This window comes from Tachyglossus aculeatus, chromosome 1 (genome assembly GCF_015852505.1).
Source record: "Tachyglossus aculeatus isolate mTacAcu1 chromosome 1, mTacAcu1.pri, whole genome shotgun sequence".
In the NCBI taxonomy this organism is placed as follows: Eukaryota; Metazoa; Chordata; class Mammalia; order Monotremata; family Tachyglossidae; genus Tachyglossus; species Tachyglossus aculeatus.
The window spans coordinates 124,421,426-124,441,148 of NC_052066.1; the positions used below are offsets into that span (position 1 = coordinate 124,421,426).

Genomic DNA, 19,723 nt, shown 5'->3' on the forward strand with positions numbered 1-19,723 from the left:
AATTATTTTTCATTATCAAGATGTTTATTTGGGCAATGATTCAGTGTTTCAGATCCTTGTCTGGGTTTAAATGTTTGAATAATGTAGTTAAAGAAAATTCCCACATTTCTGACCAAAGCATAAACCTCTATTTTGCACAGTACAAATCATTTCATATAATTATGCATTTCTTAATCTTTTAAATTCTGCAGTAAACTCATTTGATCTAGGGTTAATTATCCATTCCAGAATTGGATGTAATCCTCTCCCCGGTTCAGACAGTTGGCAAGCTCTCTGTACAGACCTTCATTACTCAGATTCCTCCTCTGAGACCATAATTATCCTATATTACATACAGGATCATATATTTGGTAAACTTGCATGAATGCCCAATGACAATAGTTAGCAAGCATTAGTTGTCTTCCCCTAAACTACTAAACAAGTCCTGGAAATATCCATTCTTTTTTTTTTTTCTACCAAAAAAATTGGAATGAGAACTAAGGGAACCATTTTTTTTTCCCAATGCTATGTCAGTTCCTGCTGGTAAATTTGGACCACTTCAGCAATAATACCAGCAGGACTTTTTTTGTTGCTATCAGGATTTCACTACTCCAAAATCGGAGAGTCATAAGATCACAAATGTTCAACAAACGCCACAAATCCACAAGAAGCAACCTAATGTAAAGGCTGGGACAACGTAAGTGTAGGGAAGAGATTTTCGAAAGGGCTGTTGTGCTTCTCCGCACACCAAACAGCTGTTCAGAACCTTCTTGTCTTCTTTCCCAACCCCGAGTCCCATTGAGGAATTGTACTTTAAGCAATGGTCTCCCCACAAAACTTGCCTCAGTCCTGTGGGTGAAAAGTTTCTGGATCCATTTTTGAAGAACAAAAGCATGTGTGCCACTCAATATCTTAAATAATAGTAATAATAAATGGTATAAGAAACAGTACTTACTATGTGCCAAGCACTCTATAAAATGGAGGGGTAGATACAATCAAATCATATCCAGTCATTGTCCACATGGGGTTCATAATATCAAGTGGAGGGAAAACAAGTATTTATTCCCCATTTTACACATGAGGAATCTGAGGCCTGGAGAAGTTATGTGACTTGCCAACTGTACACAACAGGCAAGTGGAAAGGCCGGCATTAGCACTCAAGTCTCTTAAAGTGTAAATGTGCATTTCTGGTGCCTATCATATTACTCAGGAGAAGCAAATAGGCACTGGGCAAAAAAGAACCTTTTGATAGTAAAGGGGAAAATATGTTCACATGGATTCTTTGTTGGAGTTTAAAATAGCAGTGCTGTACAATGAATTTTGACCACTTCCCTACCAGATATTTCCTGGAGTCAGGGGTCTTTCTTTGCTTACTCACTGGAGGGCCGGGAGGTCCTGGTTTCCCCGGTAGACCTGTTTTGCCCCGTCTTCCCTTTAAACAAAAAGAGAAAACAGAATTTATCAGCATTATTTCTCTGATCTGCTTTGAAATACAGCAAAACATTGAAGAGCACAATTAATTAGCAGGCATATTAACAAAAAAAGATCAGAATCTTTACACTTCTAAATAACCCTGTATTACTGATTAAACCATCAATTAGTTCTAACAGTCTTAGGACAGTTCTAAATAATCATACTAAACAATACATTTACATTACTTGATATTTTAATGGGCAGTTTTTTTGTGGTATTTCCTTGAACAAAGACATATTGATAAGGTAATAACACAAAACAAACCCTGTATCATCCAGATGACCTACTAAATTGTGGATTAGATAAAGTTCTGTGGTTTGAGATTCAATACTGGCTGAAGTGCTACTGCAAGCCCTATAATAATATTTATAGGTTGCATGCAGTTCATTTAACATGTCTGATTTCTCTAGACTGACTTCTGGTGTGTCACTAGTGGGCTGATATGCAGGCACCTTGTTTATTGATCCTCATTACTTCTCATTTGTCACCTGTTCATTTTCACAACTAGCTAAAACTTCATTTCAAGAGCAAACCAGAAGAGTGTGCTACTACCTTTTGGCAGACAGACACCTAAAGTTATTTTCTCAGAAAATCAAATGATCTTATGAAGTCCACCGATGGAGTAGAAATATTTGCGTGTGAATTCCTTTATTAGATCACTATTTGCCCACCCTTCAAAGCCCTACTGAGAGCTCACCTCCTCCAGGAGGCCTTCCCAGACTGAGCCCCTTCCTTCCTCTCCCCTCCTCCCCCTCCCCATTCCCCCCGCCTTACCTCCGTCCCCTCCCCACAGAATCTGTATATATGTTTGTACGTATTTATTACTCTATTTATTTTATTTGTACATATTTATTCTACTTATTTTATTTTGTTAATATGTTTTGTTTTGTTCTATCTCTCCCCCTTCTAGACTGTGAGCCCACTGTTGGGTAGGGACCGTCTCTATATGTTGCCAACTTGTACTTCCCAAGCGCTTAGTACAGTGCTCTGCACACAGTAAGCACTCAATAAATACGATTGAATGAATGAATGAATGAATGAATCTGTGGCATCTCACAAATGATGAGGTCTGGGCTGTAATGCGAGTGAAATCGGTTCAGTGACTCATTAGCACTTATTGCAGAATGTTTTAACATAATGTGATCAGCACAATCATTTGGAAACATTCACTAGGCCTATCATAATGTACGTTGTGATTATGCCTTGACCAAAGCTTCACTGAAGTCATATAAACTCAAATCTATTAAATCTATATTTGGTTTTTATTCTTTAAAGCCTAAGCCCTGAGGTAAGGAAGAAGAAAAGCAAATAGTAAGAGTGGGATTCTAGAGTAAATTGTAAGTAAAGGACTACTAATAGCTGCTATGGAGAAAATGCACATTGTGTTTAACTGGGAGAGAGAGAGCTTGGGGTTCCGGGTTGTGGGTTAGGACTTCATTGTTATGATTAAATCTTCATGCAACTGTGAATTATGGTTGATTTTTGATATTTTGGGAAACAGCAAAATTTGTGTTTCATGTGCTTTCCATTCATAGATTGTCAGCCACTCGAGGATGGAGTCTGTGTCTAATGGCCAGCTATATACTCTTTCTTAGTGCTTAGTATAGGACTCTGTACATAGTAAACAGTTAATAAATACTGCTACTCCTTTGAATTTAAGTATAATAATCTGATGGGTTAACGTGTGAATAAGTTTTAAAATTACTACATATTTTTCCCCAAAAAATGCATTATGGTGTCTGGGAAGTGCAGAGTTTTCTAAAACTCAATATATTGACTCTTTTAGTAAACAAGATGCAATAACTATTGATGAAACTAATCATGCTAAAATTTTGATTCAAAGAATAACGTTGAATAATTAATTCCAAAAACACAAAAGTGAAGCCAAATCGGTTACTGTATCTTCACACAAGCAACTGATGAATTTGTTTTCAGTTAAAATCCAAGATTCAGTTTTTCTTTGCATTTCTTTGCAAATTATTTTCTTTGCAATTTTTGCACTCCTGTAACTGCCAGATAGATGAAAGCAATCTGGGAGAAAAGGTGAAAAAGAGCAAATCACGAGAGTAAAAAGCCTAGACTATCCATTATCAAAATTAAACTCAGAATATAGTTTTTAAGTTACCAATCACTACATAATTTAATAGAACAGTGGATAATAATGCGAACACAAATATTTGTATGGCCAGAATGCAACTCTAGACTATTGCTGAATTTACACAATCACCTGTCAGCCTTATAAATCACAGTCATCCATGGAGAGGAATTATGCATTCAAAGAGTGTAATCAAGAATATCGATATCATCAGCATTTACCGATTGCCTATTATGTGCCAGGTATTGTAGTAAATGCTATGGAGAGTGTGGTCCTCGCCTTAAGGATCCCATCATCTAATTTAGCAGCGAGACAAGCATGTATTGTTTGTCTACAATGAGAACATGAGCTAAAACAGAGATTTAACTGATGATAATAAAATATCATTTTTGATTTTTAGAAGTGAAAGCCTGCTATTAAAACATTTAAGGGCCAAATATTTTTGGAATTTCTGCGCGAGACTGATTGAATGTGCAATTTTGCCCATTTATTTTAAATGCACTCAGTAACTGCCCAATAAATATCGTTGATTGATTGACATGAAGCATACAGTTTGAAATTCCAAAATTGAGTCTTTAAATGGATTGCACATCACAAAAAATCTATTTTATTCTATTCTGAATTGGATTACATCATATTCAATTAATTGACTTTCATGACTATTGTCTCAAAATGGTTGAATAATAATAATGATAATGGTAATTATGGTATTTGTTAGGTACTTACTGTAGTTCTAAGCTTTGGAAGATATAAAAATTAATCAGGTCAGACACAATTTCTGTCCCCTGTGGGGAAATGGAGGCACAGGGAAATTAAGTAACTTGCCCAAGGTCACACAGAAAACAAGCGACAGAGCTGGGATTAGACCTCTGTGCTCTCCTCCACGAGGCTGTGCTGCTTCTTGAGTCAATCAATCAATCAAATCATCATTATCAATTATCAAGGGTACTTACTGAGCACTTACTGTGTTGTATTTATTTAGTGCCTGTGTGCATAGCACTGTACTGATCATTTGGGAGAGCACAATACAACAGAATTTGTAGACATGTTCCCTGAATAACAACCTTTTTTCTCAGTGAAGAAACTTATAGATTAGTTCACCGTGTTTTGCAATAGGCTGATATGACCTGCCAAACATATTTTTATAATTTTGGGTAGCACTGGAAAGCCTAACATTCTTTCATTTTTCCATACCATAATAGTCATGAAAGGCCTCTCATTCTCCAGTAGAGTATTTAATAACAATCTGAACATTTAGCTCATAACTGACAGAGAAGCTTTGATTTTGGACTTGGAGAGGCTCACCCGCTATAATTATAATCTATAATAATGATGATGATGGTATTTGTTAACCGCTTTCTATGTGCCAAACACTGTTCTAAGCGCTGGAGTAGATACAAGGTAATCAGGTTCTCCCACGTGGGGTTCATAGTCTTAATCCCCATTTTACAGATGAGGTAACAGGCAGAAGATAAGTGACTTGCCCAAAGTCACACAGCTGACAAGTGGCAGAGCCGGAATTAGAACCCACAACCTCTGACTCCAAAGCCTGTGTTATTTCCACTAAGCAATGCTGCAGTTCAACTCTTTCAGACCACTACTTACCTACCTTCCTGTTAGAGGATCTATAGGGTAATGAGAGTAGACTGAATCTTGAGAGGAAGATGTAGACTATCAGCATTTTCTGATTTATAAGAAAATCAATCAACTAATGATAATTATTGAGTGTTTACTATTTGCAGAGCACTGTATTAAGCTCTTGCGAGAGTAAAGTACAAGAGAGCTGGCAGACATGTTCCTTGCCCACAATGAGCTTGCAGTCCAGATGGGATGCTTCTATTAACATAGAAATATAATATTACTATACTGTATACTACTATATAGTAGTATATCCTACTATCCTAAAAATACCCCCACCTCCCTCTGTCTCTCTACACACACACACACACACACACACACACATACACATACACACACATTTGTTGTACTTAAGATTGATGATGACAGTGAACCTTAACAGTGCATAAGTCTCACTCATTCTGTTCATGTGTAAAGATCATCTTTGGCATGTGGAGTTTGCTATTTGCAATGCCTAGCACTGGTTTCAATTCTTCATTTTTGTATCTTGACCTTCAGGAAATCTCTGCTCAAGAATAGCCATCTTTGCCCTGATTGGCATATCTCAACTGCTCTGCCAGCTGCCGTTGTCTCCTGTTAGTCCACTGCTGTGCCATATAGTTTGTAATTGTGTAACACTGTATCTTTAAGACTTTTTTGTAGTACTACCAGTCTTCAGTTATCCAACTTCGCTCACCACACAATGCTGCTTAAATATCCTGCTGTCATGCACTGTCTTCACATGTACTAGAATAAGTGTTATTCAGAAGACGGTTCACTGGCTGCACTCTAGGACCTTATTGGTGATTCTACCTTTTATTTGGCTTTTACAATGACTTTCAAGATGCTGTTGAACCTGCTAGAGAAAGTGAGTGCTATATCGGTCTGGGGTCTAGATTGCACAGCTGTATAGAAGTTGGGCACTATTACAGCTTTAAAAAACTTTTAGTTGGGACTGAGGTTAGATATCATGCTATTGTGCCATCACACTCTTGTCAGTCTACTAAAGGACTTTCTTGATTCTATTTTTTTCTTTTCTTCATGCTGCAGGGAAGCAGCATGGCTCAGTGGAAAGAGCACGGGCTTTGGAGTCACAGGTCATGGGTTCAAATCCCAGCTCCGCCAATTGCCAGCTGTGTGAATTTGGGCAAGTCACTTAACTTCTCTGTGCCTCAAAGACTGTGAGCCCCACATGGGACAACCTGATCACCTTGTATCCTCCCCAGTGCTTAGAACAGTGCTTTCCAAATAGTAAGCGCTTAATAAATGCTATCATTATTATTCTACTTCGTCTATCAATGCCTCAGGCTGTTGTTGCCCAAGAAGCAGAACCAGTAATGAGTAGCACTGTGTTGCCAAAGAAAATAATAATAATAATAATAATGGCATTTGTTAAGCGCTTACTATGTGCAGAGCACTGTTCTAAGTGCTGGGGGTGGATACAAGGTGATCAAGTTGCCCCACATGGGGCTCACAGTCTTAATCCCCATTTTACAGATGAGGTAACTGAGGCTCAGAGAAGTTAAGTGACTTGCCCAAGGTCACACAGCAGACATGTGGCAGAGCCGGAATTCGAACCCATGACCTCCGAAGCCCGTGCTCTTCTCCACTGAGCCACACTGCTCCTCTAAAATCTTCTAAGAGTGATAGGATTTAACTATTGGACACCTCCATTATCACCTGCCTTGTACTAACTGTTGTATGCAGTACTTAATCATCTGTGTACTTTCTGTTGTGAGTATGCCCAGAGTCAAGAGTAACCAAACACCCAAAATTTAGTGAATAGGAACTGAATTTTAACACATTCCAATCATCAATATTTCCCCAAATTCACTTCAATCTATATAATAGTCGAAAAATGCAGGTCATCAAAGAAGAAACCTTTTACATATACCCCCTTTCCAAAAGGGTCAGGAATTTCCCCCAACCTAAAAAACAGTTGGGATGAGGTGTTGTAGCTATTGAAGCAGCCTCATGTTTTCAAGTCTGTGAGGCAATAAGAGTTCCTCAGCTTGTAGGAGGAAAGGGCTTTAGAGGTTTGTCCCAATTATGGTGCAGAATTTTTAGGATCCTAGTGAATTTCTCAGGACAGCCAAATTTGCTTAAACTCTAGGTTTGCCAGAACCCAGGTCTGATTGGTCTGGGTATTCCTTGCACTCTTCCTGTACCTGACATGTAGCAAGGTTTTTTGTTTGTTCATTCCAATTCTGGATGTATGCGATAAACTATGTTCCTCAGGACACAATCCAGAAAGACTCCTGTCTGGAACTAGCTTCTATTTGAGGTCAGTAAGATGCCATAGAAGTTTCCTCTAACAGTTAAACTTTGTAAGATGGTGATGCAGTTCGTATCTGAAATCCTCTAGTATTTATTATTATTATTATTATTATTATTATTATTATTATTACTATTAATAATAATAATGGTGGTATTTGTTAAGCACTTACTATGTGCCAAACACTTTCTTCTGCATATGTTGTACAGCTGTCTAAGCAGGGTATCCCTTCCTTGTTTGTAGCTACTTGCAAACAGTTCAACATAGCCCAGAGCTTTACCGTATGTCATTGCTCTCTGTCCTCAAAATTTGGAATGAAGACGTATCTTCTTCATACCTTGAAAGATACTCAATGCTTCATAGATTTTCATACTCATTCATAGAAGATATGCATGGTCACCATATTTCTGAAATAATTTTTGCCATCTCCATGGGATTCATTCCTTGTCTTCGAGAATGGAACTGAAGTGGATTTGAACCCATGACCTCTGACTCCAAAGCCTGAGCTCTTTCCACTGAGCCACGCTGCTTCTCTATTTGTACATATTTCTCTATTTCTTTTATTAATGATATGTATATAGCCATAATTCTATTTATTCTGATGGTATTGACACCTGTCTACTTGTTTGGTTTTGTTGTCTGTCTCCCCCTTCTAGACTGTGAGCCCGTTGTTGGGTAGGGACCGTCTCCATAAATTACCAATTTGTTCTTCCCAATCGCTTAGTACAGTGCTCTGCACACAGTAAGCGCTCAATAAATACGATTGATTGATTGATTGATTGAACAGGGCCATATTAGACTGGTGAGTAGGACCATTCTTGAAATGGGGACCAGGAAATATTATAATGGCATTTGAGTGCTTGAGTGTAGCCCTCTGTACTAAGTAAGGCCTTGGTACAACAGAAGCAGATGATAAATTAAGCATTCAAGGTGCTTAAAACCTGCTTAAGAAACAGACCTACAGAATTATTTACTAATAGTGGAAGTAACTGCAAGAACAATAATCAGAGAGGAGTACAACGTGTCTGTGACAATGTGTTGTACTCTTCCAAGCACTTAGTACAGTGCTCTGAAAATAGTAAGGACTCAATATATACAATTGACTGATAGAATGAATATGTGAGACTGAAATATTAGAAGGATGGAATCACTGCTGAAAGCGATTCACCTATAGGTGTATGTTGTCTGGAAGGCAGAATGGCCTAATGGAAATAGCACAGGCCTAGGAGTCAGGGGACCTGGGTTTTAATCCTGGCTCCATGCTTGGTCAAGTCACTTAACTCCTCTGTGCCACAGTTTCTTTCCTCATCTGCAAAATGAAGATTCAATACCTGTTCTCCCTCCCATTTAAACGAGTCCCATGCGAGACAGGGACTGTGTCATCATCAATCGTATTTATTGAGCGCTTACTATGTGCAGAGCTTACTATGTGTCGATTTAATTATGCTATATTTGCCCAGGCACTTGGTAAAGTGCTTGGTACAGAGTAAGCACTTAACAAATACCTCAATTATTACAAAACACATTACCAGACATTGATTTACCTAGAGGTATATGTGGGCTAGGAGGCAGCCTAGTGGCTAGAGCATGGCCCTGGAGGTCAGAAGGACCCAGGTTCTAATCCCGGCTCTGCCACATGTCCACTGTGTGATCTTGGGCAAGTCACTTCACTTCTCTATGCCTCAATTACCTTATCTGTTAAAATGGGAATTAATATTGTGAGCCCCAAGTGGGCCATGGACTGAGTCCAGGCTGATTATGAGAGAAGCAGCGTGGCTCAGTGGAAAGAGCCTGCACTTGGGAGTCAGAGGTCACGGGTTCTAATTCCGGGTCCACCGCTTGTCAACTGTGTGCCCTTGGGCAAGTCACTTGACTTCTCTGTGCCTCAGTTACCTCACTGTAAAATGGGGATTAAGACTTGTGAGCCCCAGGTGGGACAGCTTGAAAATCTTGTATCCTCCCCAGCGTTTAGAACAGTGCCATATAGTAAGCACTTAATAAATGCCATTTTGATTATTATTGTTATTATCTTGCATCTTCCCCAACACTTAGTACGGTGTCTGGCATGTTGTAAGTACTTAACAAGCAACAAAAAGGGACAATTTTTATTATTAACAATACTATTAATAATAATAATAATGAAAACTGTTCTCTGTTGTGTTCAGCACCTAGTACTCTTTTTGTTTTGCCTCAGTATCATTATTTCTTCCAAACTTCTGATCAAGAAAAAAAGCTAATCCTTTCTTGACTGGTCTGTTGCTGCAGTTGCCACACAGTTTTCAGCTGAGATGCAACACCACCTGAGGCTTTGTTTCACTACATTCTTAAGTTTCACTCTGCTTTCTCTTGTTTTTGGTTTTCCATTCAGTTCACCACATCACAGTTTTGAGTATCTTACTGTAGCACATTTTGTTCATATGTGTTGCTCAGTGAAGCTGTGTTGAGGTGATTAGACCTACAGGCTAGGGGATTGACTTACTTCTGGGTATTCTGTGCTTGTAATTCCCACCTCCCTGATTACACTGCACCATAGCTACCTTTAGCACTTAAGCTTAAGATGGGGCTCTGCTTCTTGCAAATTTGGAAGATCTTACACAAGCAACTGCCTAATTACAAATTTTAGTAGTACACCGTATGGACACTCCAAACCGGCAGTGTATCAGTTGTAAAAACCTCTTTTGAAATCCTGGTTGTGACAGTAGGAAAACTAAATGTGTGTTTTTAATGTTTCTAATGCTAGATCTAGGTTTAAGATTCAATAACAAATTCATGTGACTTGGTTTTCACATGCAATGTGAAAGGTTGAAAGTTAGCCAAGCCAAAACTAGTGTTTCTTAGTAGTAAAGTGTTTTGTCCGAGTCAATTGTACAATTTCCTCTGCTTTGCACTTCACCTTGCCTGTACAGACATAGCCATGGTGCTCCACTCCTAAAGGAGTGGAATAGGTTACTTAAATGTCATCTTAGACATCTCAACAGTAAAAATAACCTGTTCTTCACTGGATGACTTGCAGTATAATAGAATGTCTATCTTAACTTAGACACTTGATCTGTAAGGACTTGATACACTAAAAGCATTAAGAAGCGAAGAATTCAAATAATGGCCTCCTGTCCGATAAGTTATTTCACTTTAAAAAAGAATGATATACATTCCAAAATGATAAAATGTAAACTGATACACCTATTCCTTTTTAGTTACTGCATCGAACTAATGTGGATGACTATTCAAATACTTTCCTATTCCTGTGTATGTAATTAGGAGGACGCTTACACATCATTCATTCTAAACAAGGTATCAAGGAAGTGTCAGAGGAAATAAGAGAGCTTTGATTGGCATGCACAACTGTGAATGAGGTGTTAATTACACAGGAAAACATTATAGAATATCTTGGAAGTTTTAATTTCCTTTTTTGCAAGATGAGCGGAACAAAGAGTCCCTTAGGATATCAATGCTATATGGAAGTAGAATATATAGTTTTACTCAGAAACATGTGAGTTCCAGTGTCTTTACACTACCCAAATTATGTAATTTCAGTTAATCTCACTAATTCAGACAAAAGAAGTGGGAAGGAAATCTCATCTAAACTGATGAAAAGTGTGAATTTTCAAATAAAGGTCTCCTTATCATCCATTAGAATTAGATTTTTAAAAATCCCAGTGGTTGGCAAAATCATGGTTGAAAAGATAAAAAAATATTCTGGGGAAAATTGAATTAGGATGCCTGTAGCTTTGGTTTCTGTGATTAAATTCTGAAAAGGATTGTATTTATGAAAAATAAGCAGTGAACAGTGACATATAGGAGATACGCTGCTTAAAAATAACTTCTACTCACCTTTGATTCTGTTAATTTGTTAGAACAAAGTAGAAATTACTAAATAAAAACTAGAATAACTTCATTATTCAAATTAATCACTCTGCCCTGCTCTTTGCAAATTGCTTTTTCACTTTTCACTTGCAGGCCATGATTAAGAGCAAAAATGAAGAAAAGAAAACAGAATAAATTAGGACACTGAATCCTAATGGGATGGAGCACAATGTGATATTGAGTGTGAGGTTTCTAGAAGGTGTGCATGATTCCAACAGTGAGGAGGAATGCAGTTAATTTGAAGAGGCAGTGGCAGGCTGATGAGTGGCAAGGGAAAACTCATTCTTCAAAATGGTATTTAAGGATCAATCAATCAATAGTATATATGGAGTGCCTATATGCAGAAAACTATACTAAGTGTTCAGGAAGAGCAGAAGAAATGATCCCTGTTCTCAACCAGTTTAGTCTAAAAAAACAGACTGTGAACTTCTGAATTTCTCTGAACTTTGTTTTATTGTACTCTCCCAAGCACTTAGTAAAGTGCTTTCCACACAATAAGTGCTTATTAAATGTCACTGACAGATCAATTATTTGGCAAAGTAATCAGTATTGCTTAGTGGTAAGAGGATATGCCAGAGAATCAGGATACCTTCTAATCTGCACTCTGCCACTTGCCTGCTGTGTGACCATGGGTGACTTCACTTCTTTGTGCCTCAGTTTCTTCATCTGTAAAATTAGGATTCAATACCTGTTCACCACCCTTAGACTGTGAGCCCCATATGGGACTGTGTTTAATCTGATTCTGTTGCACCTACCCCAGTGCCTTGTACTTTGCTTGGCACATAGTAGGAGCTTAATAAATGCCGCTTTAGTTACTCAGCACTTAGAATAATGCTTGGCTCATTGTAAGCACTTAACAAATACCATCATTATTATCATTATTATTATTATTACTATTGCCATTATAAAACAGAATGAAGAGGAGATTGCAAAGATCGATATGTAGATGAATGAGTGCTTAAATAGTAGAATGATCAGAAGTGCTTTGGGTAGTTAGGAGTGGAGGTGATGCAAAAGTGCTGAGGTAGTAGTTGGAGGGAAATGATCCAAGAAGAAGAAATTATCCTTGGGGAAGGCCTTCCTAATGGAGTTGGTGACTTCAGAAGGGCCTTGAAGATGGGGAGATCTGTGATCTGGTACATTTGAAGGGGAAAGGAGTTGCAGGAAGGAGGAAGGACATGAAAGGGAGAGATGAGATAAGAATGAGGCACAGTGAGTGCCTTATTCAGAGTGGGAGCTGGGGTGTAGTCAATCAGTCAGTCAGTCGCATTTATTGAGAACTTCATTAAGAACTTACTGTGTGCAGAGCAGTGTACTTAGAACTTGGGAGAGTACAATAACAATCCGCTTAGAACAGTGCTTTGCACATAGTAAGTGCTTAACAAATACCAAAATTATTATTATTATTATTATTAATAAACAGACACATTCCCTGCCCACAACAAGATTGTAGTCTAGATGTGGACAAGCGGTTGGCAGTGAGATAGACAAGATCAAGGTACAGTCAGAAGATTAGCATTAGAAAAGTGAGGTGTATGGGCTGGGTTGTATTAGGAGAGTAGCAAGGTGAGATAGGAGGGGGCAAGGTGACTGAGTGTTTTAAAGCCAATGGTGAGGAATTTCTGTTTGATATGAAGATGGATAGGAGACAAGGCCTGGCTATGAGGCCACTTCACAGATGAGGTAACTGAGGCACAGAGAAGTGAAGTGACTTGCCCAAGGTCTCAGAGGAGAGAAATGGTGGAGCTGGAATTCGAAACCAGGTCCTTTTGACTCCCAGGCCTGTGCTCTATCTATTAGGCAACACTGCTCCTCTGCTTCAGTTCTCTGCTGCTTCAGTTTTCCCTCTATGCAACTGATTCCCAAATCTGTTTCATCAGTTCTGACTTTCACTTACCTTATACTTTCACATTTCCTTCTGCCTCCAAGACGTTGTCACAAGGGTGAGCAACCAACAGCTTAGACTCAAAATGGTGGGAAATTAAGCTCCTCCTCATCCCTCCTTCCTGAATTTACCATTATGGTCAACACCTCCATTATTTTCCATACCTAAGAAATGTCTAACCTTGATATTATATTTGACTTCCCTTTCTTTCTCTCCGTCTTTAAATCCTGCTGGCTTTTCATCCACAAAAGTTTCTGGATCCAAACCCTTGCTCAGTCCCAGCTGGACTACTGACTGCTCCAAATACCCTACTGATCTCCTTGCCTCCAACCTCTTCCTCTTTCACTGTACCCCTCCTTCAGGCAGGAAGATAAAAGTGGAATGGTACCAGGCATCGATAACATCAAACTCGACACCATCACGGGAGACAGCTTTTGTGTGTACACAATATGGTAGGAACTATGGTTCTTTATTGATCTTTTCAACCACACTCATGGATGCTTTTCACCATCAGTGGTGTCTTCTTCAAATATGAAGGACAATAATTTAGGTATTCAGAATGCATCACTTCTCCCTTCGAAAGCCTTCAATGACCATACAATTCTCATTGCCTCAGACAAAGATTTAGGATTACTGGTTTTATGTTTCTCCAAAGCAGGATGCCTCAACAGCAGAGGTGACCTACTTGATTGTATTTAACTTGTTTCCCAACTGTCACCTTTCTCTTCTCTATATTACAGACCATACCTCCCAAGACTGCGAAAATCCTGGGGTTGGGGCTACATCTATCAAACAGTTTCCGACACTGCTTAGTTTAACAGACAAGGTAATCCATCTTGGTATTTTGATTCCTGAATCAGATGATTCATTCAACTTATCTTTTTTAAAAGTTATGCCAGGTGATAACGTTCTTCATGTTCAAAAGTGATGAGAAGCACAGAGCACAGCCTGGAAGTCAGAGGACATGGATTCTAATCCCAGCTCTGCCACTTGCCTGCTGGGTGACCTTGGGTAAGTCGCTTAACTTCTCTTGTACCTTATATTTAAAATGAGGGAATTCAATACTTCTTCTCTCTTCCCATTAGACTGTGAGCTTCAGTGTGGGACAGGGACAGGATAATCATTTTGTTTCTATACAAGCCCGTAATACAATGCTTGGCACATAGAAATCACTTAAATACCACCATCACCATTAGTTTAAAAAAATAGAGCTATACAAATAGTTGGAACAAAATACAATCAGTCAGGAAACGCAACCAATGGGGTCTGGCCAACTACATATTCCCAGCAGGCCACTCTGCATCCTACTAGGCATCACAGAAAATAAGAACCCGGTGCAGCCTTAACTGTTGGCAGTTATCTGTGATGGCATTGATTGATTAATCAATGGTATTTACTAAGTGCTTACTGTGTGCTAAGCATTGCACTAAGCACTTGAAAGAGTACAATGCAACAGAGTTGGTAGATGTAGTCTCTGCCTGTAAGGAGCTTATATTTGATTATGAGTTTTCTATTTGGACTCTAGTTCTATTAAAATGTTGAACTGGGAATATATTCTCATTGCTGTAATGTTCTATTTGTTTAAGTGGAAAAAAAACCCTAATCCTTGGAGAAAGCAATTTTCCAAGAAAATCTATGAACACTTCTACTCATTTCTAAATATGCTTTAAGTTCTCGTTCGATCAGTGACCGAGTGAAAAACTATACTAAATATATAGCGTTGAAAATCTTGTCTGCAGCATTTTGAGACTCGTAAAGTTTTCCTAGAGAAAGGTGGAGCAGATGTTAAGCTTCCTCTACCTTTCTCACCAGAGGGGCACATTCTAGGCCCATTTCAAAGATTGCCCTGATGAATGGCCGCCCAGCTCAGAGGGAAATGTAGGCACTCTGGTCAAAGTGGCCGCTGCAACAAGCTTTCTATGTAGAGTTGTCTTCTCTAATCGAAGATACCTCTATAGGTGGTGAAATTCACCTATGGATGCACTTGTGGCTGAACAGGTCGATGTGCTTTATCAGTCCCGATAATAACAATGATAATAATAATAATAATAATAATAGTTGAGTTATTTGTTAAGTGTTTAAAATGTGCCAAGCACTGTACTAAGTGCTGCGGTAGATAAAAGGTGATTGAGTTGGACACAGTCCCTGTCCCACATGGGGCTCCCAGTCTCAATTCCAATTTTACAGATGAGGTAACTGAGGCACAGAAAAGTGAAATGATTTGTTTAAAGTCACACAACAGGGAAGTGGTGGAGGCAAAGTTAGAACCCTGATCCCAGGCCCAGTCTCTAACCACTAGGCCATGCTGCTTCTCTTGTGTGCACATAAACACCAATAATCACTGTGCTTTTATGTTTGTTGTTCGCAGTGCCTGGTGGTGTTTTCACTTTTGCCTTCTTTTCTCATGATCCTAACGAAGTTTCTCTTGAAAAGAGTGCCTCCTTTCTTGACTGCAGGGCACAATGCTGGTCTATATGCAGCAACTCTTTTTCAATATGGGATTGCTTGTACCAAGTTTTCTGTGGCACTACTTAATGCTAAATATACAAGTAAACAATTGTGACTATTCAAGTGAACTTTAAAGCGTACTCAAGGCAGAGAGGAGTCATTAGCTAGGCGCAAGATTCTGAATTCTAAACTTACTGTGGTTACTGTAGTATAATTATTTTCCTTATTTATTCATTCATTCGATCGTATTTATTGAGCACTTACTGTGTGCAGAGCACTGTACTAAGTGCTAAGCACTGTAGTAAACATTAGAATTCTCCTTTATCTAAACAGTCCTAGCGTCTCATGTAGTTCTGAACTTTTATTATTATTAAAAATAATGATATTAACAATAATTATTGTGGTATATGTCAAGCATTGTACTAAGAGCTGGGATAGGTACAAGATAACCAGGTCCCACATGGGACTCACAGTCTTAGTAGTAGGGAGAACAGGTTTTGAATCCCCATTTTGAGGATGAGGAGACTAAACAAAGATAAATTAAGTGACTTGTCCAAGGTCACACAGCAGGTAAGCAGTAGAGCCAGGATGAGAACTCAGATGTTCTGACTCCAAGACGCGTGCTCTTTCTGCTTCTCTTAAGAAGTGGTGATTATCCTCATTGTTCAAGGATTATTGCATAGCAGGGACACAATCCAGTTAAATTGAATTCTCATTTTTAGCCTTTGTCTTCCAGATGACTAGTCTCCCTATCAGTAGGAAAGCTATTCTTTTCTTTGTGAAATAAAGCACATATTCTATTTGTAAATTGAGCAAATCCAGAATCTGCGATTCTCTAAATGGAATTTTCAGTGATCTGATATCATAAGTCCATCTCCCTCAGGACTCACTATTCAGTCAATGGGAGCCCCAAATTTAAGAGAGGCTTGATTTATAGATGAAAAGTATAGACAAAAAGACTGTCTTCCAGTTTGGGATCAGCAGTTCAAATAAAACTGAAGGAAGATTTTTGAATGAGATGCAGAAGTTGGGAATTGGTTCAGAACTTTTATTCACTATTGCCAACAAAGAGTGCATAAAACACCCTCTCATTTTTTTCCTCATACCATTTCTGGGAATCTGGGCATTACATGCATTTACCATTCCTGTATTCTAGTTTCTAACTTGAGGTAGTCAAGTCAAATGACATACTGCTTATTAATTACACCTACTAATTTGATCAGTTAGGCTTTAAATTTCAAGTAGCCACTCGCTCTATAGGGAACGGTTCCTGTTTTCAGGATGTGAAGACATATGCTTCAGACAGTGCTAATTAGACATTTCACTTGAAAATTCATCCTGTCACATTTCAGGAACACCTCTTTCCTCTTTGTTCAGTACAAGATAATTATATTATTAATTTCCTTTTGTAGCTTGTAAGATTCCTGCACAATACGGCTTGTTAGTTCATCAGTTTGTTTACCCTCTAGCAATAAGAAATTATGGTATAGTTATATTTTATGGAAAAATACATTAAACTCAGTGTTAAATTGATTGGAACATGTTATATATTTGGGCATGTTATTGGGATGCTCAACAATAGTGAAATCAAGACAAATAGTTCGATAATTCAGAAATATTTAAACAGCAAAACACTGAAAATACAATTTGACCCATGTAAGTACAACACAATGGCTTCTGGTAAAGCACGCTCCAATCTCAACCGTTGGGATAACCAAAATACTATACCTGGCAATTGAATCAACGTTTAATCACTGCTGGCACTTGTTTGAATCTCTGGGATTGTTTGGTCATATCTGGTGGCGGCTTTAGCCATATAACCTGCCTATAGAACAGTCCTTCCCATGCTGCTTGTTGATAAATATGAACACTTTTGAAATGTTTTAAGTGACTTAAAAATTGGAGAAGATTTAGGCATAAAATGAATACCATTTTTGGGGGGTTTGATCCCTCCCCACAAGGAACTTACAGTCTAGCGGCAAGCCTACTAGGTAGAAATCAAGAGAGGGTGCTCTCCTCGAGCAAAAGTTTTGGGAAAGCCAGGGAGCAAGGAGGCAGAATCAAAAGCAGTTCGCTCCAAAATGGACAAACAGACAAACAGAGCAAGGATCTAGCCTTCCCTATAAGCAATATGGGGAGATGTGTCAATCCTGCATTCAAAAGGAGGAAGGAGATGTGAAATCTGATGAGAATCTGAAAGAGAGTTCTGCCAGAGTCTTATTCTATAATATTCTAATTAGACAGTGCTTTCCAAAATGCTAAGAACAGTTCTGCACACAGTAAGTGCTCAATAAATACAGTTAATTGATCGATTGAGATTTTATACCACAAACTAAGATTTGAATTAGAAATCCCCAAAGTAGATCACTGTCATTTACTGCTGCGAATGGGAGTAAGTCAGGCTCTCCACTTCAGGAAGGCCTAGTCATTCAATCAATCATATATATTGGGCAGTTACTATGTTCAGAGCACTACTAAGTGCTTGGAAGAGTACAGTACAACAAGAGTTGATGGAAACGTTCCCTTCCCACTTTAGCTGCTGATGATAAGAGCACAGGCCTGGGAGCCAGGAGACTCAGTTTGTAGATCTGTTCCTAATTTCAGTGCAGTTTCTATGATGTTGCTGCAGAGCTTAATATTCAGCTGTTTTGGTGGTTTGGCAGCCACCTTTTGAAGTAAAGTGCATATTCAATGCTCTAATATCGTAATTATTATAACTGTATAAATGTAGTTTCTCTACTTCGCAATTTCCTTGCCAGAGTTCAACTGAACCTCTTACTGGATGGTGTGAAATCTCACAGGTCTCACCTAAGACTGGCTGCAAGCCAGCATAGTTTAACTGTAAAGTGGAAAATTCCACTTTGCGGAATTTGTGTTTGTGTGTTTGTGTTGGGAAGAACCTTAAATCTTCCTTTATATTTGGCTAGCATTTTACCTTGCAGTTTCCATTATATCCTGTGGTTTTTCGCTGTGCTATAGAAATATAGCAGAAAACAAGAAAATCAATTCCAGAATTGTCCAGAATTGCCTTACTATATGTTGAGTCAATTTCAAATCCGATGTATGTGAATGAATTTATAACACAATTCAGAAAAGGCTTAAGTTGGTGCTTAATGGTTCCAGAAGACTTAACAGAAAGCACTTATTAGGAAGTTTAAAAGTACCTTGGAATGGAAGCAATATCTCTCAAACCCTAAGATACGACTATGGGAGAACTGTTATTTTCTATTACACTTATGTCCAAAACAGAACTCCTCATCTTTCCACACAAACCTTGTCCTTCTCCTGACTTTTCCATTACTGTAGACAGCACCACCATCCTCTTTCTCACAAGCCTGAAACCTTGGCATTGCCTTTGACTCCTCTCTCTCATTCATTCATTCATTCAATCATATTTATTGAGCACTTACTGTGTGCAGAGCACCGTACTAAGCACTTGGGAAGTACAAGTTGGCAACATATAGAGACGGTCCCTACCCAATAACGGGCTCACAGTCTAGAAGGGGAAGACAGACAACAAATACTAGATGCCTGTACTGTTATAAGCACTGGGGTAGATACAAGATACTTGGGTTGGACACCGTCCATGTCCCATAGAGTCTTAATCCCCATTTTACAGATAAGGCAATTAAGGCACAGATGAGTTAACTGATTCACCCAAGGTCACACAGCAGATAAGTGGTGGAGCCGGAATTAGAACCCATGACCTTCTGACTCCCATGCCTGTGCTATATCCACTAGGCCATGCTGCTTCTTGCTTGTTTTTAAGAAAGAAATCCGCCTACATTTAATTAGATTTGAAATTGAGTAGCAAGGTATAAAGGAGAATATGGAGATGGAGTATGAGGGGTATAATCGAGTACTTTAAGAATCTTTAAAGTACTTTAAGTACTTTAAGTACTTTAAGAATCTTAAAATGAAATTAAAGTGAAAATGTCATCCTACTAAAGGCATTTAGGAATTCACCTTTGTCATCTCACAGTTGATCTGACTTGGGTAACTTTAAGAAACTCTCTTATGAATATTTACACAAGAGCCTGTTGTTGGGTAGGGACTGTCTCTATATCAATCAATCAATCAATCGTAT

General features: G+C 38.6%; 1 protein-coding gene across 1 annotated transcript in view; it reads right to left on the minus strand.

The window, feature by feature from the left end:
- The window catches only part of COL19A1 (collagen type XIX alpha 1 chain), a 335,135-nt gene that overhangs the window by 130,000 nt on the left and 185,412 nt on the right, over positions 1–19,723 (minus strand). Inside the window, exon 15 of the mRNA XM_038744466.1 lies at positions 1,358–1,411. Within this exon, the coding sequence (XP_038600394.1) occupies positions 1,358–1,411 (54 nt within the window). The remainder of the gene's footprint in view (positions 1–1,357; positions 1,412–19,723) is intronic.